At 43.1% G+C, this 23,483-nt stretch overlaps 1 protein-coding gene across 4 annotated transcripts in view; it reads left to right on the top strand.

Annotated features, from left to right (window-relative positions):
• The first annotated feature begins 1,214 nt into the window (after nucleotides 1–1,214).
• PDE1C (phosphodiesterase 1C) overlaps nucleotides 1,215–23,483 on the top strand; it is a 540,295-nt gene continuing 518,026 nt past the window's right edge. For all 4 annotated transcript variants that reach the window (XM_024991087.2, XM_024991083.2, XM_024991084.2 and 1 more), the window contains exon 1: nucleotides 1,215–1,602. In XM_024991087.2, the coding sequence (XP_024846855.1) occupies nucleotides 1,518–1,602 (85 nt within the window). In that variant the 5' untranslated portion in view covers nucleotides 1,215–1,517. The remainder of the gene's footprint in view (nucleotides 1,603–23,483) is intronic.

The following is a 23,483-nucleotide window of genomic DNA, read 5'->3' on the forward strand; positions in this document are numbered from 1 at the left end:
TTCCAACTCTATTTGACATTAAAAAAAACCCCTCATTTCTCTCAAAATATATGGTAAATTGAGGAAGATTCAGGTCCTGAGATATTAATCTGATTTCCATGGGGCTTGAGAGGTTTATGGTTCCCCTAAAATTGCATGTGGAATATTGAGAGAAGAGTTCTAATTTTAGTTCGAGTCTGAAGACTTATGACCACTGTTCTCTAAACTCAGAAACAACTAGGGATATACCTGATTGACTCATTAATATTGACAAGTGCTTGGTAAGTGTGTTAAATTCCATCACAACAAATGAGGTTGACTTAACTAGTTCTTTAATAACCTGAGCATAACACTGTCATTCCATGTGTTACACTGGGTGGACTCCGCCAAGGGACTCAACTCTGGTCTCATTAATGTGAACTCCCCAGCCCCTGACAAAGAACACTACAACTGTAAATCCTTAGCACTGCTTGCTGATTGGAGGGAATGATGTCCCTCATATAAACCTTGCCTGGCTCAGTCATTTCAGGTACTGGAAGGATCAGTAATTGATTTGGTATTATAAAGTCAAGCTCCTCTATCCAGACACGGCCACTTTTTAGCTGTAGGACCTTAGTCCAGCCCCTGTCCACCTCAGTTTCCTCTTCTGTGACAAGAGGGGTTAGCCGTAGGGGTGGTTAAATCTCTACCACCTCCACAAGTTCCAGGAATCTCTATTTGGCAACACACTTTGCCAAGTCTATTTGACAAAACCAAATTGGAAAGAGCTCGGACAGTTCGTTTGGAATAGACTAGAACTTGCGCATCTTAGAACCTCTGCATGAAAGCGCTTAGCCACCAATATGGGTTACTTTGATAATTATCTCCTGGCCCGGGAATGCCGAGAAGTAATCTTACCGGGGTCCCAGGCTAGTTCAGGGGACAGCTGCAGGGAGGAAGTGGGCGTGGCGATTTCCCCGACTTCCTTGTTTGGAGCAAACTTTGGCAGCATCTGACCGGCTTGGATGTTTGCTTTTCCATCTGTTGATGTGTTTTTTGGGAGCTCTCTTGCCTGCCAGAGAAAACATCCAAAAGAAGCACGACGCCAAATCTTAGCCATTCCCTTGAGTCCCCAAACCCCACCAACCTCCAGAGAGGGGAAGGCGAAGCTGAGAAAGAAAACAGACGTGCCTGGAGCGCGCTGGCTTCCAGGGAGAAGGTGGCAAAGACAGGGACCTCGGTACCCACCCACCCACCAGCCCGCATCCACGCGCGCGGGTGCGCGTCGACTCCCTTTGTTCGCACTCCTCTCGTGGTAGCTGGAACCTGGCACTGGAGATGGGGCATTTGCGAGGCTCGCTGGCTCCGCCGTGCGCCTAGTGCGTTAGTCGACTTCGCGCTCGCGGTGCCAGCAGCCGGCGCGCTCCGCTCTCAGCGAGCCGCGGACCGGCGGGGACAGCGCCCCGCGCGCCCGGGTAGGGGACGCGGCTGAAAGCGGGGCGCCGGCGCCGGGGTGCGCGCCCCTCCGCTGGGGACCTCGAGACGCCGCCGGCTGAACCATGACGGACGCCAGCAACAGGAAAGAGGGCTTCAAAAAATGCCGGAGCGCCACTTTCAGCATCGATGGCTACAGCTTCACCATCGGTGAGAACTTTCCGCCCTCTGCCCTACTTCCGGCTTTCCGGCGGGTGGCGAGGCTCCTTCCGAGCTAGGGAGGTGGGTGGTCGGAGTGGGGCTGGGTCGCGAGGCGCTCGCCAAGCGGGAGACCCGGGGAGCGGCGACAGTGCCGGAAAGTCGCGTGTGTGGCTCGGCCGTCACCGGGGCTGTCCTCGTGGTGCCCCTCCCGCCGCTCTAAGTCGGCATCCCGCTTAAGCTGGTTTTTAGGGTCACACCTTTCTGAACGGCTCCATTTCCTCGCTGCGATTTTAGTAACGCAAGCCGGGAAAGGAGGGATGGAGGCAGAGAGATGGAGAGGTACGGGGAGAGAGAGCGACACAAAGACGTGCACGACAGACAGTAAGACAGAGACACAGAAAGACGCACAGATAGGAGAGACCGAATGACAAGAGACATCCGGACAGGTACATTAGTAGACACACCTAGACACCAGTTCAGAAATATGAAGTCAGAGAGGCCGATAGAATGTCAAAGATGCGGAGAAAGAGATGATAGAAACAGAGATGAGCTGACTCTGAGGGACAGACACGTAGAGATAGATTCAGAGAAAGAGATTGAAGAGCAGGTTTCACAAAAGTTGAAATGAGAGAAAGGAACACAAGGAGAGAGAGAGAGAGAGAGAGGAAGGAGGTAGGAAGGAAGACAGGGAAAATAAGGCAGAAAAAGAGACACATTTAAAGTCAGAAGAAGGCAGGGCGGGTGGGATGTATTATGCTACTAAAACATTTGAGAAACATCTGTCTCATGTCCTCTGGATTCCCAGCGGCTCCTTTCCCAAACCTTTCACTAAGAGGGGCCTGGAGGTGTCTCCATGGTCCTTAGAGGAAGCAGGACCACAGGGCTGACTCTCCAGAAGCTGAATTTAAGATCAGTTCTTGGTGCTTTTACTACCGGTTCCATGCTGTACTGTTTTGAATCAACTGGTCCAAGGATTATCTCCTCATTTTCCCAGGAGATGGGCTAAGCCAGGGAGGCTTCCTCTCCAGGATGTCAGAGATTGGAGACCAGCAGGGCACAGCTAGGTGTCAAGTAGCTGCTTCAGCTTTTTTACTTCTGTGTGTGCTCAGGGCAGTGTTGGAGCCTTTGAAAGTGAGGGGTATATTAAGGTGCTTTTTGGAAGTGTAGCAGAAATTTGTCAGGGGCAAGAAAAGGCTATTGGAGGGGATCTGGGCCACTTTGCTTCTTCTAATGGAGTGGCCCAAGATTTGGGGGGCATGGGCTGGACACATTACTACCAGAATTCACTCTGAATGCCTTTACCTGCTTCTCAAGTTTCTCCATTCTGGCTTGAACTTGCCCTTCTTGCCTCAGTTGTCATGGCAGATCTGTTTCTTCCACACACTCATGATGGCTTGCCCTGGCCCCCATCCCACCCCTCAGAGCCTTTGCTCAGGCTGTTGCCTCAGTCAGGAATGCCATTTCCCCAACTCTGCATTGAGAAATCTTGTCTATTCCAACTCTCACTTACTTCCTCCTCTGCTTTTCTTCCCCATGAGAAAGAGCTCCTCCTTCTGCACTCATCTTGGCCTCCTAGTCCTGTGTGAGGGCTCACACCTAGCCTTGAACCAGTATTTCAGCAACTATTCCTTGTCCTCTTGCACTGCAGGTTCCTTAAGAATGAGATTGTGCCTAATTTTATTTTTCATCCTCTAATAGTGAGTGCTTGGGAGTTTTTGTAGGAATGAATTAAAGGTTGCCGAGGTCCAAAGTGATTAATCAAAAGGTTGTGTTAATACTAGTTTTTGTGAATCTAGTTAGAAAGCTCCCAAAAATGATTTTTAAGTTTTACCTGGCAGTTCCCTGTGAAATCTTTCAAAAACTGTGGCTTCTAAAACTCAAGTTTATAGTGTGGCTGTCCCGGCCTAACACCTACTCCCTTTCTGCTCCTGTTCTCACTAGAGGAAATGGTCTAGCACGTTGGTGTGGTCTGCTGGTCAGATGGGACCTCAAAAGTGAGCAGGTCACTTCCTGGTGAGAGAGCTGCCAGCTTGTTTCACATCTTTGGGCATTTATTCATTCACTCCTTTCCATCTGCCCTCCTCCTTCCCTCCCTCCTTCAACAAATTTTTATTGAATTTTATGGTATTAAAAAACACAATTTAATAGAATGCCTACCACATGGCAAACATTCAATAAATGGTAATTATAATTATTCAATACCCTAAGCTAATATCATGGGGAGTTGATGAAGATAAGTCAGACCTAGAACCTAGGATTCAAGGAATTCATACTCTTGAGGTGATATGATGTCTTCATACATAACATTTTACAAAATAAAAGCTTTTAAATGCTTCCAGATACATGTTAGAAGTTTTAGGCCAATATAGACATTGTAGCAAATACAGATAATCAAAAAGTAAAAAAAAACACTTGTAATTTTACCACCCACTGCTAAACATTATTAATATTTGTTGTATGTACTTCCAGTACTTTTTTATATATACAATTTTTTAACAGCAATCATAATGTTTGGTAATGGTACTTAATATCATAGTAGCTTTGTTTCATACTCTTATTTGTTTTTATTTAAAAAACTTTTGGCTATTTAGGTTGCTTTTACTTTTTACCATAATTGACAAAGGAAAAAGACTAAATCTTTGAGCACATCCATTTACACTTTTGAGAATTAAATTTCTAGAAGTACAATTGCGTGGTCTAAGCCTATGTGTATTTTTAGGGATTTTAAAGCATATTATTAAATACCCTCTGGAAATACCAACTCACACTCCCACCAGCCATGTATCAGGTGTTCACACACTCTCTTGAGTACTGATAATTTTTGAAGAGTTGTTTGTTTGGGAGGTGGAAGGTAGTATCTTACTTCCACATGTTATTTCACTTCTTTACATTTTATGGCCTTTGCCTGTATGTTTTTCCTCTGGGGAAGTTTCATCATTTATTTTTAATTTTCAAGCACAGTTGACTCTTAAACAATGTGGGTTTGAATTGCGCAGGTCCACTTATACAAGAATTTTTTTTCTATAGTAAATACTACAGTATACACAATCTGCAGCTGGTTGAATCTGAGGATGTGGAATTGGGGCTTTGGAAGAATCACATATAGGATTAGTTATGACACAAATTTTCAACTAACCCTAGTTGTTCAAGAGGCAGCTGTACTCTTAATGTATGTAATACATGTTAATTATACATATAATCAATGTATCAAATGTACATAATATATAATTATAGCTACTACGTATTAATTGTACAATATATTATGTAATTATATATTAATCATGTGATAATTAATATGTACCAATAATACGCATTATGTACACACCTTGTACGTGCGTCTCTGTGTGTATTTGCAAGTGCTGTCTGTCCTGTGTGTTATGTGACATTTTCTTCTAAGCAGGGGGCTTCATATTCCTGCAACATCGACCTGTGGCATTTAGGACTTGGTTTGTGGATGTACAGATATCTTGTAGCCCACACCCATGGTCTCCGGCTTGTCCTATGGTTCCAGCAGGGTGGAATAGGTGGACAGTCCCCCTCTAACTATGTGAGGGAAGAATCTTGAAGAAATTCCAGAGCCCAGATCGCTTTTTTTCTCAGGTGTCCGACATTCTGTCATCAGGAATCACCTTCTTTTCCAGTCTGTTAATTATGCAGAATTTCCAGGTCAAAGAACTTTACTAAAGGAATTTATGTTACAGTCCTGGCGATTCAAGAGATTTTCTCTCAGATTCAAGAGATTGTTACCCCTGGCTTATGAGGCCAACAGGGTTCTTGGCATTCTGCAGAAGAGGGGTGTGTGAGCCCCCACCATGGCAAGGTCAAGAATCAAGTTTCCTTGGAGGGCTCCTGACGGAACTTCTCTCTGTTAAGTGGACGTTTCTGGGTTAGGAGGGGCTTTCGTGATGGCTCAAATTGGTAAAGATTCTGCCTGCAGTGCTGGAGACGCAGGAGACTTGGGTTCGATCCCTGTGGTCAAGAGGTCTTGAAAACAAGACCGTGAGCTTCAACACGTGCCACATCCAGAAAGCGCTGACTGTCGTAGAGCTTTCGTGATTTGAGGGTTGCATTCCTAGGAAACCATTGTAGTTAGGATTGTTGTTATTTAGTCACTAAGTTGTGTCCGACTCTTTGTGACCCCATGGACTGTAGCCTGCCAGGCTCTTCTGTCCATGCAATTTCCCAGGTAAGAATACTGCAGTGGGTTGCCATTTCTTTCTTCAGGGCATCTTCCTGACCCAGGAATCTAACTGCATCTCCTGCATTGGCAGGCGGATTCTTTACCACTGAGCCACCTGAGAAGCCCCAGTTACGATTGTAGCCAATAATTATAACAATTAACATTAATTGAAGCCCATGTGTAGAAGTTCAAGTGTAATTTGACTCTGTTTATGAACTAGTATTTGAATATGAAATGAACAGTTATGGGGAGAGTTGCTCTATTACTATTTTCCAGAAGAACTTTCTTTGTCTCCTGGGGTTTGGATATCTGTTTGGGTTTGTATTAAGTGGATTTGCAGATTCTTACTTTCTCCATGAGGCTGCCCAAAACACACACTTTTCCTTCCAAGGTGAAGTATGTCTGCAGAAAGCAAAAGCACTTTTTTCTTTTAACTACCTGAGGGGGACTCTCTTGATCCCTCTTGGTGCTCCTCACCTCTCAGTTTCCGGATGAGAAAATGGGTCTTGGGGGGGCCCTCATTTTCTCTTCTCCTCAAGGTGATGACCTCTACGGTGTCAGAAGGAAGTGGGTGAAGCTATGGGCCAGGAGGATGTGAAGTTGGTGGGGTGTGTGGACAAGAAGCTGCTTCCTCCACAAATGAACCTGGTGGTGTTGTGGAAAATTCTAGGCCTGTAAGGTGTTGCTAACAGAGGGATGCGTTGCCAATAGCAACTGCCTCAGGCTCCCTTGCCCCTGTGTTTCTCTCTGCAGGGTTGTCCCAGAGGAGGAAAAACAAGGGGCCCCTAGACAGCAGTCAGAGGCCCAAGGGGCAGGGTGTGAGGGTTCCCTGTCCCACGTGGGACTGCTGTTTGCTGGGAACCCCCACTAAGTGGGGAGGTCTGCTGGTGGGTACGTCTTTCACAGGGGTTCTGGGTGGGCGGGGCTCTGTGGGTGGCCGAGGCTGGGATTTTGGGCTGCATGAACTGGGGGTGTGGCCCCTTTCCAGCCCGGGCATAGAGGCTCCTGGCCTTGGTGCACAGGGTCGCAGACTGATCTCAGTGTTCTGTGTCTCGTCTGCCCGTTAGTTTGTCTGGCTTGTTGGGGGTGCTGGTGGGTTGCAAGGAACTGAATTAATATCCAAGGCAAACTGTCCTGCCACCGCCTCCCAGCACCCGTTGCCCTAATTCTCTCCTCCTCCTCCTCACGTCCCTGGGAAAGATTCAAACAGAGCCAGGTGAAGGGGGCATTTGGACTGAGGGCTCATGCACACTGGGACTGCAGTTTCTGCTCTGACTTTCACCTCCGCCCCTGATTCCCCTTCTGCATCTGAGCCACAGTCCTTCATGTGTAAGATGCAGAGTGTGATCCTTAGTTACCGGGCTGTGGTGAGGATCAAGTGAAGTTACATGTGAAAAAGTTGTTTGTTAACCCTGCAATGTCATTAGACAGCTTCTTGTTATGAGGGAAGACAATACTGATTAGAGCTTGTGTGTCCCTCTGCACGGTGCTTGCACTTCAACAAAGAAAGTGTGAGAAATGAGGCTCTCACCTTGGGGTCTTACTGGCAGCCAGCAACTGGAGCGCATGGTGTTAGGGATGTGTGTTGTCTGAGAAGGGGTGTTTGTAGCAGGAAACCCTGGGCGTTGGAGTCACACGAAGACGTACTGTGCTGGCCAAGCAAGTCAGTTAGCTTCGCTGAGCCTCAGTTTCCTTCTCAGAGTAAATGGGGCTGGGGTGAACCTTCCTCCTGGGTGGACCCGGCCAGGGGAGTGAAGTTCCATGCATAGTGCCTGCTGTCACACTGTGTGCTTGCTCAGCAACCCTTCCCTCCCCTAGAGATTATACTGTGACTAGAACTGGCTCTGGCTGCGAGTGGGTGAGGGTTAGTGGTGTGATCCTGAGGGTTAGTAAGTGTGTCTAGGGCAGACTTAGGGGTGAGTCAGTACTGCTGTGTGCTGGCCTGGGAATGGCCACCAGGAGGCCCACATCTTGGCCCCTGACGCCAGATGGGAACAAGAACAGAGTGGGTACTGGGTACCTCCTGCCCTCCCATGGACTGGTGCACCTCCCGGGGCTACCCAGTGCCCCAGGCATGTCTACCAAGCCTCCATGGACTTAGCAGAGCAATGGGCACAGTCCACCTGGGGTCATGGGGACGTTGTGGGTAGTGGGGGAACATCACTGCAGGAATGAGCTTCTGAACTTGACTTGGGAAAGGGGACCAGATGGTAAAATGGGACCTAATAGAGTTCAGAATATAACAACCTCTGGAGTTAGACACTGGGGGTTCAGATTCTGAACCTCATGTTTTTGTCATGATCTTGGAGAGGTGGCATCAAATGGCTAAAGTTCAGTGTCCTCAACTGTGAAATGGACATAATAAATAGTATCTGCCTTGCTGGACTGGGCAATTAAATGAGATCATGCAAGCAGAGCTCCTAGGCATTATCTTATTCTGGATACCAGAACAGAATACCATAGGTTGGGTGGCTTAACAGAAATGTATTTCTCTCAGCTCTGGAGGCTGAGAAGACACCAGCATATTTGGTGTCTGGTGAGGACCTGCTTCCTGGTTCATAGGGGGCTGTCTTCTTACTGTGTCCTCACATGGCACAAGGGGTGAGGGAGCTCTCTGGGGTCTCTTTTATAAGGGCACTAATCCAATTTATAAGGCTCCACCCTCATGACCAAATTACCTGCCAAAGGCCCCACCACCTAATACCATTACAGTGGGGGTTATGAATTTTGAATATGAATTTTGAGGGGACATAGCCTATAGCACTGTTTTTTTTGAGAGATAATAAACATTTGCTGAATATAGCACTGAGTTAAGCACTGTAGAAGGGCCAGGGGAACCACAGGGGAAAACATGCACAGTGTTAGTGGGAAACACATACCAGACTCAGAACTGAAAGTTCTGGTTAGGTTCTTCCTAACTTGCTCTTTAATCCTGGGAAAGTCACTTAACGTGGGAGGTAGTTTCTCCATCTGTAAGTGAACTGGTTGGGTACAGAATTCTCCGTGGTTCCAGCCACTCCAGAAAGGTGGTGAGCTTTCAGGCCTGAAGGCCATTGTAGCTCTCCCAAAGCTGGAAAGTGCAGGAATATGGCTAAGTGAGGCACTTTCAGACTTCTAGTGAAAGAAATTTGTAGAGTTCAGAGCATCACAGAGGCAAGTAGAATGTAAGACTAGCAAAGAGTTGAAATTATTATTAAAGTAAGTAGACTAGATTTTGTGTATCCAACTTTGTATGATAATTCACTGTACTCACAGTGAAGTCTGATAACTATTGAGCTCTCACCAAGGGTAAGTCAATGTTAGCTGCTTGGGCCTTCCAGACTTTTCACCTCTGTGATGTCAAATTCCAGTGAGAAATGGGGGTGTGCACGGAGATTTCCAAGTGTTGCTGTTTGCCTGCAAAGTTAGCTCCTTGCTTTTGTGATATGAAACCTTTGTGGCTTCAATTCATGTTACTACATTTGTTTGTAATGAACAATAAATGTGATGATAGATAATAGTAGTGGAAGGACCTAGCATGGATCCTGCTTAATAAATGTTTGTTGTAGTAGAGAGGCAGTGTGTGTAGAGGTTAAGAGTATGGATTATGGAGCTTGACTACCTTGGTTTGAATTTTGGCTTCATAGTTTATTAGCTATGTGATTGTTGTGATCTTGGACAAGTTACTTAACCATTCTGTAAATGGACATAGTTATGTTACTCGTCTCCTAGGGTGTTGCAAGATTAATGGGTTAATGTACATTAAGCACTCGGAACAACACCTGGTACATAGTAAAGTCTATATAAATGTTTGTTATGATGTTATTTCCATATAATTATTATAATATTCATTACTATATACTGCTCTGCTGCTGCTCAGTCGCTTCAGTTGTGTCTGAGTCTTTGTGACCCTATGGACTGTAGCCCACCAGACTCCTCTGTCCGTGGGATTTTCCTGACAAGCATACTGGAGTGGGTTGCCATGCCTTCTTCCAGGGGATCTTCCTGACCCAGGGATTGAGCCCATGTCTCCTGTGTCTCCTGCATTGCAGGTGGATTCTTTACCACTGAGCTACTGGGGAAGCCTGTACTACTACATATAGTAATAATAATACATTTCCATAATATATAACTAACATGAGGATAGTAATGACTATCTCTGAGACCTTCTTGATCAACACCTATTTACGCTGTTCCTTGAAGGGCCATAAGGATGGCCTTGATCTTCTGCTTTCTGTGGTTCAACATTGCCATTTCCTGCCAAGAGGCATTGACTTGTGTGTGTTCTTGGGTGTTGGAGTCCCAGTACTGTACAGGTGTTCTCACATCCATGGTGGACCTACAGATGCTCCCATCTTCTTCACCAGCTGACCATCTTTTAGGACTCAGTGTGTCACCTGTGATGGCTTTGCAAAGTGAGCCTCTCTTTGCCAGGCCGTTTTTATGTAGTTTACTTTCCAAGGCCAGGATGTCTTGCAGAAAGGAAAGTGATGCAGAAGACCTGGGCTCTTGACCCAGTCCTGGCACTTCCTGTCTCTGTGATGGTGGGAAAGATCATTCGTCTTTGTGAGCCTCGGGTCCCTCATGTGTAAATGTGGATAGCAGTTCCTTCTTTGTTGTGTTATTGGGGGAGTTCAGTAGAATGAGGACCGGATGAACTCTGCACGCTCTGGATGCCCAGTAATTGGTAGCTGTTGGTTGTGATAATGGAGAGGCTCTGAAATCAGGGAACAGGCAAGTCTCCCAGACCCACAGCTGCTTCCCTGGCTGGAGGTCCCCAGCCTGCCCTCTGGCTGCCTCCCCCAGCCCCTGACCAGCCACTGTGTTGTGTGCTGGCGCGGCTGCAAGGCTGCCTTTGTTTGAGTGTAGGATTTCCGATCAGGCCGGGCACCTGGAGCTCCTGCCTCATCCCAGCTGAGTGTTTCCAGCTGGGTTTGGGTAATTGGTGCCAGCTGCTCTGGGGAAAGTGGCTGGCACTTCCTGTGCTATTGGCGGGCAGGCTCCAGAGTGTGGCGGGGGCTTGGCCTGAGAACCAGGCCTTCCCCCAGGGTCCCTGTGGGGGGACTTGGAAGCAGAGCTGCTGGAAGTTGGTTTTTACTTGTCTTGTGGACAAAGGTCCAAATTACTCAAGACTCCGTGAGTATTGGTCCTCAGACACTGCTGCCAATGTTTGCTTCTCAGAAAAGAAATAATTTTAATTGATTAGCTGGTTCCTGACTTTTCTCTCTGATTCTCCAGCAACGGTGCTTTTTCTCTTCTTGATAACGGTGTAGAGTGGGTCAGGTGTGATTCCTGGGGCTTGGAGAAGAAAGAGAAGGATCAGCTCTGCTGGACTTGCATCACTACTAACCATAGGCATTTGTCTAGCCTTTAAGAAGGGGCCTTTAAGTTTCTCTGATTCAGCTTTTATAAATAAGGTTATAGGTAGAGCAGTTACTGGTGAGGATTTCAATGCCGGTCTTGAGCGCTCAGGTTCAGTGTCTTTCCTTTTTTTTTTTTTTTTTATTAGAATTTTTTTTGGGGGGTATTGAAGTGCTATGCTGGATTTGCTGAATTACATATTTTATTCATCAGATATCTTGACTATTAGAGGTCATCTCAAATAATTACTGTGTTGTATAAGGTGGAAAGAATATTCCTTCTTTATTTCTGCACAAACCAGAAGTTGAATTGCTGAACTCTGATGTTCACCAGGCAAGAGATATTTGGCCACACTGTTCACTTTTCTGAATCTTGTAAAGCAGGAATAATAGTATCTATATTTGATTATGCCGTTTGTAAATTGCTGGCCCAGTAATGTGACCATTCCAGGTTCTTATAAACCTTAATTCCTTTCACTTCTCTATTCTCCTTCCTTGGCTCATGCCATACCTGAAGGCATTTTGACTGGGTTAGATGTTCACTGTGATACAAGGTATGAGAACCCTCCAGCCCTTTGGAAACTTGATCTCTCTGAAAGGTCCCCAGAGGGAGCTGGTTTTGATTTACTCTGACTCCTGGGCCCAAGTATCCCAAATGAACACATGGGATTTAGGCAGCGAGTGGGAAAGTGGATGGATTTCTATTTTAAAGTCATTAGCTTACAATTTCCAAGAAAGGCTCATTGTGTTTAGTGACTCATTTTCTTTAACCATTGGAAGTTCCTTTAGATTTTTGAAATTTGTCAAGTCAGTAAGTATTGAAGGGGAATCCAGCATGTCTTAAAGAGGGAACCAGCAGGACTCTGACTGGGACCAGATTCCGGCTGTCTTCTGGGCCCCGGGGAACTCAGCTTTTCAACAAGATGCCTTTTCTTCTTTCCTCATCAGGTCATTCATGAGGCTAACTGTTTAAGACAGGGAATACAGGTTAAAAGATACAGAAATCAGGCCAGTTGTGTAAGACCGTAAGCCTGGTCTTGGTGACTATTCCAAGAAGGCTGTTTTCTGGGGGTGATTATGCAGTTGTTTTGTAATCGGTTGCCCTAATGATGATGATGATGATGATGATAATAATAATAATGTTTTACAATCTGTGAAGTGCTTTCCCAAACATCAGCTCATTTGAGTCTACCAGTAACCCTGCAGGGAAACTATGAACAGCTTCTTTTTACAGGTGGACAAGCTGGGGCTTCAAAAAGTCAAAGTTAGAACAATGACCCAAATCCAATTTCTGCATTTTGGAAAGCTCTGGCATCTGAAGCGGAAATCTGGGAACCATCTTAGTTCTTTTTCTGTGTCCCCACAGCTAATTAGTTATCGGGTCCTGTAGATTTCCTTCTCCAGACTCTTTACAATTCATATTTTCCCCTTCATCTCCTCTACCTTAGATCAGACCCTTCTCTTCTCTCACTTAATCTATTGCAATGTTTCCAAGTGGTTGCCCTATCTCCCCAGTTTGTCTCCATTCTAAACTCCTCTCAACATGGTAGCTAGAATCTAGCAGTTGGAACACGCAGCTAATCCTGCTGCCCTCCAGTTTAAAACTGTCTGGTAGCTCCCATCACTTGCAGGATGAAACCTACATTCCCTAGTAAGACTCACAGGCCTTTTGTGGTTGGTCTTTGCTCTTCCCTGGGCTTACCATGTCCCTGCCTGCCCGTGAATGGTAGTCATTCAAAGGTTGGCCTTTATTAGGTGCCCTCCACATGCCAGCTATTGTGTAAGGAATTAGGGATATAATGTGAGTCAAACTGTGGGCCCAGTGGAACCCACAGATGTTAGTGGTATAGCTGTGCTTTGATGGAATGGCCTGGGTGCTGTGCATGTGCCTGAAAATGGCATGGAGCCTAGTCTGGGGTGTTGGGGTAGAGCCTACCCTGGGGATGGACTCCCCTGATGAGGCGGGTGGAAGAAGGAGGTGGGGAAGCATGCAGATGGAGTAGAGGAGGAATAGGGGTTAAGAAGAGGCCCGAGAGGTGGGCAGAGGTTCTTATGGGCCACCTGAAGCGTTTGATCTTTTTCCCAAGAGCAGTGGAAGGCAACTAATAGTTTTAAGCAGAAGTGACACAATCAGATTTGTGTTCACAAAAGCACAGGCTGTTTATTCTGGGGCAAATCAGTGTGTGAGTGTTTGTTGACTGGAGCTACTCTTGTGTCATAGCGGGCCACTGCCATATATATGCCATTCCTCCTCTGTATCTGAGCCTTCCTATACCCTTCCGAGTAGTCCTTCTGACTTTGGAACAAACCAGACAAACTTCCAGGCTGTCAGAGAGGCAGATTGTCCTTAGGGGCTGAAGGTTTTCTTCATTTTCCTAGTTACTTAATTCATTTTTTTTTTTAAACAAAATGAAGATAGGATAATTAATTTCATTTGCCCATAAAAATGATCCGTATTCATTTTGGGAACTCAGGAAAGAAAAACTCATTATTCAGAGATGACCTCTGTTAATATTTAGGTGAATCTGCTTCCATATTTTCTTTATATTAAATTTGCATGGTATTCTATAACAGTTTTCTTTTTTTATCTAAATGGGATCATCCATGTTGACTTATCTGCATTTTAAAACTTATTGGTGTGCATGAACATTTAAAATTACTCAGCTCTTTCCCTCTCTTAGTGCCTAGGCCCTCTTTGGCCCTGTGTTGACTTCTCTAATCTGGATACAATCTGGACACAAGCCAGGTAAATCTTATTGGAGCATCTCACAGCATGGCCTGTTGGGCAATGCTGCCTCACCAGTTGTACACAAACGTATTTTATATATAAACATACACACCCACATACACTTATTCTCTCTCTGTGTGTAATTGAACATTTGCTATTTGCCAGACACTGTTCTAAGGGCTTTGAAGGCACTAGCTCATTTAATTTCCCATTTTTTGATGATGAAACACTTAAAAAAAAGTAATTAATTTATTTTAATTGGAAGATAATTACTTTATAATATTGTGTTGGTTTTTGCCATACATCAATATGAATGCATGCCACAGGTATACATGTGTCCCCCCACATCCTGAACCCCTCGCCTTCCTCCCTCCCCACCCCATCCCTCTGGGTTGTCCCAGAGCACTGGCTTCGAACTGGCCATCTATTTTACATATCGTAATGTACTTGTTTCAATGCTATTCTCTCAAATCATCCCACCCTCACCTTCTCCCACTGAGTCCAAAAGTCTGAGGAAACAGACACTTGCCCTGGGAATCTGAAGCTAACATGGTTGTGTGTGAGGCAGCCAGGCATGGGAGATGTCAGAGGAAGGGCCTTCTTATACGGGGACAGGCCTTTGGTAAAAATTCAAAGCACTTTTGGGACATCCAGCATCTCCTCTTAGCCTCCCAGATGAGAGGGTTTATGACCTTGAATGGGGGAGGCAACTGGATCTGAAGGTTTTAGGATTAGAATGTTCCTTAGAGTGTATTTCAAAAGAAAGCCACTCCTTCCTTCCTTAACTCTCTTACAAACATTGGCTAGGTGCCTGTCTTATCTTGTCCTCCTTTTCCCTCCCCTTCCCTTTGATTCATTCAGTTTTATTTTTTAAAAATTAAAAAATTAAAATCTTTTGTCTGCAGTGGGGTCTTAGTTCCCTGACAAGGGATTGGACCCCCATCCCCTGTGTTGGAAGTGTAGAGTCTTCTTCTTTTTTTAAGTGTGCCAGTCCATTTGGGACATTTTATTTTTTATAAATATTATTATTTAAAAAACGTAATTTATTTTTGGCTGCTCTGGGTCTTTGTTGCTCTGCAGGCTCTCTGGTTGCAGAGAGCAGGGGGCTACTCTCTGGAGGTGGTGCATGGGCTTCTCATCGCGGTGGCTTCTCTCGTGAAGCATAGGCTCTAGAGCACGCCGGCTTCAGTAGCTTCGGCTCCCAGGCTCTAGAGCATGGGCTCAATAGTTGTGGTGCACGGGCTTAGTTGCTCCGTGCTATGAGGGATCTTCCCGGATTAAGGATCAAACCCATGTCTCCTGCGTTAGCGGGTGGATTCTTTACCATGGAGCCACCAGGGAAGCCCCCTGTCATCATTTTCTTGGGTAGATTTCTACGAGCGGAATTTCTGGGTTGTATGATAAGTTAATATTTAACTTTTGAGGAACTGCCAAACTGTTTTCCAGTTGCACCATTTTACAATCCCACCAGCAATGTAGCAGAGTCCTTAAACCAAGCTTTATAGAAGTAGGAATTAGCTACCTGGTTTTCAGATGTTACAGGGGCAGGGCTGGCTGCATGTAAACCAAATGAGGAGCTTGTCAAAGATTTCTGGGCCCCATGCTTTGGAGATTCTGATTCTATAGTAATGGAGTGGGGCCTGGGAATGTGCATTTTCAGAAAGCTGTCTAAGTAACTCTGATGTGTGGCTTTGTTTGGGAATCACTGAACTGGATGAAGTTCAGGATGGGATGAGCAGGGGAGAATTCTTGGGAAAACTGTAGGCAAAAATGCATGTGTAAGAACAACATAATTTGTGCTTGTAATTAGCGACTGAGCATGCGTGCACACAGTGAGTGGGTTAGCAGTAGCACTGGCCAGAGAGAGAGGCCCTTGAGGAAACTTTGACATTGGTTCAGTCAAGACCAGTTACTTCGTTGATCTATCCATTTAGTTTTCTGTGAACATTTTTTAGGGGAACTAACTTTTTTTTTCAGTACCACACACTAGGCTCAGAGCTTTATATTTAATCTTCTTTCCCCCCCGCAAAATCCAAGAAAAGATTTTGTTTTTATTTTTTATTTATTTATTTTTTGTTTGTTTTAAAATTTTTAGTCTGATAATTTTAAATGGCAAACCAGCTGATCTCACATATAAATACATATTATGAAACTACTTAATTACTTTTCCAAATTATTTACAACAAAATTAAAGGTCAATCCATTTGTAAATACCAAATGATTATAGGATTTTTAAAAAATCAAATAAATAATACTTCATTACAAACTGTAGTTAACATGATGTACATTAGATCTTTAAACTTATTCATCTTACAACTGAATTTTATACCCTTTGATCAGCATCTCCTCATTTCACTCCCATCCTGCCTCAGCCTCTGACAACCACCACTCTACTGTTTCTCTAGACTGGACTTTTTTAGATTCCACATACAAGTGATATCACCCAATAGTTGTCTGCGACTGGCTTATTTCACTCAGTATAGTATCCTCCAAGTTCATCTACATTGTTACAAATGGTGGGATTTCCTGCTTTTTAAAGCCTGAATGATATTTCATATATATATATATCACAACTAGAAAGATAGGTAATAATTTCTTTGTCCCTTCATCCATTATTGTTGTTATTGTTTAGTTGCTAAGTGTCTGACTCTTTGGCACCCCGTGGACTGCAGCATACCAGGCTCCTCTGTCCTCCACTGTCTCCCAGAATTTGCTCCAATTCATGTCCATTGAGTTGGTGATGCCATCCAACCATCTCAGTATGTTTTTATTTTTTAAATTAATTTTTATTGGAGTGTGGTTGCTTTACATTATGTTAGTTTCTACTGTACAGCAAAGTGAATCAGCCATTTATATATGTATATGTATATCCTGCCTTTTTTGGATTTCCTTCCCATTTAGGTCATCATATATTTCAACAACTCTTACTAATTATTATTCTCAGTTTGGGCTTTCCTGGTGGCTCAACGGTAAAGAATCTGTCAACAATGTAGGAGTCGTAGGAGATGTGAGTTTGATCCCTGGGTTGGGAAGATCCCCTGGAGGAGGGCAGGGCAAGCCATTCCAGTATTCTTGCCTGGAGAATTGCATGGACAGAGAAGCCTGGTGGGCTATAGGGTCGCATAGGGTCACAGAGTTGGAAACGACTGCAGTGATTGAGCATGCATTCTCAGTTTACAGATGAAGAAACTGAGGCTTGGGAGATTAAGTAATAGGGCTGGGACTTGAAACCCGGTCTGTCTAGCTCTTTCCATTGTAGCAGTTTGCTGCTACTCTGTGCAAGGCACTGTGTGAACAGGGTCTTGGGATTTCATATTTATTGTGGAAGAATTCATTACGCATTTTCATATTACACTTGATTATCTGGCTTGCTGTGTAATCACTGCTATTTGCTCTTCCTTTCTATGGGTTAGAGATATAGGTTTTTCTAATGGTAATGACAATATTTAAATATTCTAGGGAGATGCAGAATAAGGTCCCTTAGTTAAACACCTTGAGACTTTATGTCTGCTTCAGTGAAAAGTTCTCTGACTGCTTCTTCCCTCCTGGTCCCTGTTCATTGAAGTCGCCTTTACTGACTGTGCCAACACTCGACCCAGGATCTCTGGTGGCTGACAGTCTGAGCTCTACAGAAGGGGGAGATTAGCCTGTCTGTGAATCTGGAGTTGGGAGTTCTGTGGTAGGGCTGTCTTCAGAGTTGGATGCATGATGAGGGGAAACTTGTAGTAATTACTGAACAGATGCTCTTAATGAGGTCTCTGCTGGATTTCCAGCTGGCAGTGAGAGCGCTGCATTGGGACAAGGATGTTGCAGTCACTGGATCATTATGTGACATCACATCCTCCCCTTGTTGTCATAGCAGCTGTAATCATCCCACTGAAAGTGTCCCTCAGGGTGCTGGCAAGCCACATCTTTTTCCATTAATGGGAATCCATGGTGCTTTCTTCCATGATAAGGAGAAAAAGAACTAGTATATTAATGTTCTTGGAAAGGAGAAAAATGCTTAACGATTTTCAGCATGTTATTGCTATAACAATTTTTATGTAAGTTGTACATGTTGATTGCAGAAAAATTTATAAAATAAAGATTGGCAAAGAAAACACAAAATCCTACCTGTAATATCAACATGCATGAGAATTACTGTTAACATTTTGAGAAATTTTTGTTTTTCTGCTATAGTTTTAACCCATATGAACAATTCATTATTGTTTTTTCAAATATGGGTCATTATTGTATTGTTGTTTACTTTTTTCCTCTTACCTGACAATGTATAATTAATGTCATTTCTTGTCAATAGTCTTCATCAGCCGAGTTTTTTAAGATCCCATGATTTATTTAGCTGACCTCTATTGTTTGACATTTAAGTTCTTTCTGCTTTCTTGCTCACTCAGTGACTACCACTCATTTTTACATCTTTATAAAGCATTTTTGCCTTAGGATAAATTCTAAGAAGTAAAGTTGAGTTGAAAGTGTTTAATATTTTTGAAGCATTTGAAATATACATTATCCTTCTCTAGTGTTGAAAGTGAAAGTCACACAGTTGTGTCCGACTCTTTTCGACCCCATGGACTATACAGTCCATGGAATTCTCCAGGCCAGAATACTGGAGTGGGTAGCCTTTCCCTTCTCCAGGGAATCTTCCTAACCCAGGGATTTAACCCAGGTCTCCTGCATTGCAGGCAGATTCTTTATCAGCTGAGCCACACATAAGTATGACTTTCCCTGTTGACCTTTATATTGGCTCTCAACCTTTAAAAAAAATGTTATTTGGTAGGTCAAAAATGGCATATAACTCTACTGTTTATTTATTAGTGAATTTGATTTTAATTTCTCATCTTATTTCTTATATAAATCACATCTATATTCCTTATATAGATAGCATACCTGTTTTTCTATTGGAGAATTCTCTAATTTATGTAAACTTTTTATTTATTAAGGCTATTAAACTTTGATAATATTTGATGTAAATTTCACTGTTTGTAAATATGCCTTTTAACCTTGCTCGATGCTCAGAGTTTAAATTTAAAAATAAACCAATCAGGGACTTCCCTGGTGGTCTAGTGGTTGAGAATCCGGATTCCAATGCTGGGGATGTGAGTTTGATCCCTAGTTGGGGAACTAAGATCCCACGGGCCATGGGGCAACTAAACCTGCATGCCACAACCCTATCCCAGCACAGCGGAAAAAAAAAGTCAGCCTCAAAAAAACAAAACCCAACTTTTTTTTTTCTATTTTTGGTTCCTATTTAAAAAAACCTATTACACTGAAGAGATTATGAAAATATAACTTTCTACTGTTTGGGGCCAGAAGTGTCATAGCTGATTTTCTAAGACTAGTGCAAAACTTTTAAAATGCCTCTTGGCAATTTTTGAAGACTTTGTAAAAGTGAGGTTTCTAGAAAATTTAAAAAGATAGCTATTTATTTTTAAAATTTATTTATTTTAATTGGAGGCTAATTACTTTACAATACTGTGGTGGTTTTTGCCATACATTCACATGAATCAGCCATGGGTGTACATGTGTCCCCCATCCTGAACCTCCCTCCCACCTAAAAAAGATAGCTATTTAAATCTGAGTAGTGTCATATGTTGCTCATTGTGGGAAAACCTGGCACAGACGCAATTTTTAAGTGATGTGGAGTGTAGTGGTATTTTTTTTTTTTTAATGTATCTAGGAGCAGAATAGTGCACAGTTGCTTTATAGAAACCAGGATTTTGGCTTCTGTCTTCTTAACTTTTTGTGCTAACCAAAGCCTTATTTTCCAGCTCTTTCGTTCTCCTGTGGAGGTGATAATGGTAACTGGTATTGTTGAGTGATTCTTGTGGACCAGGAACCATGTTAAGGCTTCATATGTAGTAGCTCATTTAATCCACACAACGACCTTGTGAGATAGTTGTTATTTATTAGTTTTATTCCTGCAGAAATGTCAAACAATTTGCTTAAAATCTCAGAGCTTACAAGTCGGCGAGCCCAGGTAGAAATCCAGGCTTTCTGGCTCTGGGGCCCCAACTCCTAACCATCACACTTCTCTCAAAATAGCTGCCTTTCCTGTAGCTACTTGACCCTCCTCCTAGATCCTGTGTTAGCCATTCAGTTGTGTCCGACTCTTTATTACCTATGGATGGTAGCCTTTCAGGCTACTCTGTCCGTGGAATTCTCCAGGCAAGAATACGGGTGTTAGTCAACTCAGTCATGTCTAACTCTTTGTGACCCCATGGACTGCAGCCCACCAGGCTCCTCTGTCCATGGAATTCCCCAGGTAAGGATACTGGAGTGTTTTGCCATTTCCTTCTCCAAAGAATACTGAAGTGGGTAGCCATTCCCTTCTCCAAGGGATCTTCCTGACCCAGGGATCGAATCTGGGTCTCCTGCGTTGCAGGTGGATTCTTTACTGTCTGAACTACCAGAGAGGCACACTAGATCCTGAGGTTCCATTTAACCCCAGCTCTATCATTTAATGTCTTTTTGCTCTTGTTTTGTCTTTTCTCATCTGTGTTAACAGAAGAGTGAAGATGATATGTTTGAGATGTTTAAGCTTTTTCTTTACCTTGTTTTTTGAGTAGTAGGTAGATACCAGTGAATGTCTAGATAGGAAAAGACACATGTTCATTTAAGTCTGGTTTATACTTTTTTTGTCAGTTCTAGTATTTAATTTCTTGTTTTTGGCTTAATGTTTGTTGCTGTAAAAGGGGGCTAGTAATAGTATCTATTTCTTAGGGTTACAGTGAAAATTAAAGTGGTAATGAATATATAGGGTTAGAACTTCATGGTACAAAAACAACGTGATCAATAAATCTAGCTATTGTTGATATTACGAGCAGTATTATTATAATACAATTTTCTACTTTCATAATAGCCGTTTATGCCCCAAGTAAGTGAAAATATGTTTCATTTTCACAAATTGGCTATCTTGCAGTTCATAATTAAGGTTTCCCAACTTGATGGTTGTTTGTCAACAATTATAGGGTCTCACTAAGTGAACATGATTATGTATCATGTCATTATGTCAGTGAATTTGCTGGATGTTTTTACCCAAATATACCAATTTTCTTGAACATATTAGCAATTGTAAACATGTTAATTTATGTTGCAAGAGTAGTTGTTTTTCTAGTGGAACTTGGAATGAAGCTTTTTCTATTATTTCAACTTATTTGAGATTACAGTGTGAATAGCAGAGCTCCTCCAGTTTGTTTCTACTTATAAATACTAATCTCTTTTTTTTGAACCTGTATAACCAATACATGACAGAGAAATACATCGGATGCTAAACCGGACATAACACGCAACCATCTTTCTCAACTCCCAGTTTGAAAGTTTCACATCAAAATGAAATAGCGTCTAGTTGATTTTGTTTGCCTACTTTACAGTAAATATAAAAGTTTCGGCTTCTAAATAAAATTATTATAAGTATATACCATTATATCCATATTGGGGTTCTGTGTAAAATTTGATTTGAATAAAAGGTTTACTGCTAAAAATATTTGAGACATTGTGCTAGATGTTTTTAAGTATCTTGTATTCTAAAACCCTCTTAAGATTTAACCTTAAGCCTTCCTATTGTTCTTTGATGTACGTTCATCACTATGCAACCCTCCATTCCCCTCTTCTATAGTGAGAATAGTGCTCAGGTCATGTTTCGAGATCTCTGGAAATGAGGAAAGCAGGAGTTGATTTTCTGAGTACATTATTCTCAGGAACCCAGTGAAATGGTGATACTAGGAATCAGTGTTTTTAGATTTGTGGCATCTATCATATTTGATTTCTGTGCCACCACAGTGATGGTATCTACACAACTGATTTTGTTAACAAATCATTCGGCTTGATGCTGACTACAGACACTGTGGCGGCAGTGCCTCCACAGATTGGTTGTACTAGCCTTTGAAGGCAAAATTCAAACTTCCCCTCTGATTCTCAAGGATGTCCTGCTTTGATCATCACTATGCTTTCCAGTCAACTGAATCCTAAAGTGAATTCTGTCTTACTGTCAAACAAATGTGAGGACCCAGTGGATTTTGGAACTTGAGTTCCAGTTCTCACTCTGTGTCTACTGTAGCTGAGGAAATAGTTGTGGGATAATGTCCTCCTTTTCTGTAGCCGCAGCATACTTTCACAAGTATTGGAATTCCAGGAAGTTCTTGGTTTATGTTTATACTTGAATCAAAGCACAGGGGGAATCCCCAGGTGGCTCAATGGAAAAGAATCTGCCTGCCAGTACGGGAGACACAGGAAACGTGAGTTTACTCCCTGGGTTGGGAAGATCCCATGAAGGAGGAAAAGGCAACCCACTCCAGTGTCCTTGTCGGCAAAATCCCATAGACAGAGGCTCCTTAGGGTCACAAAGAGTTGGGCATAACTGAATGACTGAGCATGCACACATACACGCAAAGCACATGATTTTATCAATTAATTTTTTTTAATGGATGGCTTTTGTTTTCCTCTAATTTATTTTGCAAAATACTGGCTGCCTACTTTCCTGGTAGGAAATATGGCAGGTTCTACATTATCAGCCTCTGACTGGGCACTCTTTGCCCTATGTCTGTCATTGCTGCTACTGCAACTACTGTTCTTTTTGCAACTATTTGAATGCTGTGCTGGAAGAGTCACTCCCTGGGTAGCTCCAGGCTGAAGTAGATGTCTCCATTGCCAGGTGTGAAGGCATTTCCTATTGAATAACCTGACACCCCCCATCTCCATCTTGAGGCTGATGCTGCAGAGGTTGCTGATTAATTATTCTATATCTAATATTAAAGGGTTAACTTAGCATATGATAAATGTTTAATAAACACTTAAAGTTATAGCATGGACCTGACTTCTTTTACCAAATGTATTCTTTTACATTGTTATATTTGACATATATACCCAATTAGAATAGATTATATTATTTTAGGTATTTATTTATTTGGCTGAACCAGGTGTTAGGTGCAGCATGTGGGATCTTTAGTAGGGGCATGCAGGGTCTTCTTGTTGGGGTATGTGGTATCTTGTTCCCTGACCAGGGATAAAATCCTGGCCCCCTGCATTGGGAGCTTGGAGTCTTAGCTACTGAACCACCAGGGAAGTCCCTAGAATAGCTTTTCAATTAGCAGCTTTTGCTTTCCAGCTCATCACTTAATATGAAGGCTGCCTCAGCAGTTATCCCCTTTTATCTCTTTTGCTAGAACTGGGTCATATGCACATTCTTAGACCCATCACTGGCTTAGTAGAAGGGGGTTGTCTTTGTTCACTTAGACCAATCATGAGACCAGTCATGAGTCATTCCATGAACTGGGTCCATTGCACTCAAATATAGTCAGGATTCTGTTGGCTAGTCTTTAAAGGGAGATACTCTTAGACAACCAAGAGTATCTGACACAGGCAACCTAACTCTGAATAGTTTGCTGGTTGAAATGTCAAGGTTTTTGCTATGCAGTAAATCTCACTGCAGGCAATACACTTTGATCTTGGGACTCTATTGATTTGTGCAAGTAAGTGTTTAGAATTTTCAGAATTTACTTAAAAATGGAATCACATCCTCGTTGGTTCAATGTGAAGTAACTTATTTTCTGAAATTTCTGTGTGAAACAGGTGGGCATCTATTGGTATGGTCTGGTCTATGCTGCTGCTGCTAAGTCGCTTCAGTCGTGTCTGACTCTGTGCGACCCCA

Source organism: Bos taurus, chromosome 4 (assembly GCF_002263795.3).
Source record: "Bos taurus isolate L1 Dominette 01449 registration number 42190680 breed Hereford chromosome 4, ARS-UCD2.0, whole genome shotgun sequence".
NCBI lineage: Eukaryota > Metazoa > Chordata > Mammalia > Artiodactyla > Bovidae > Bos > Bos taurus.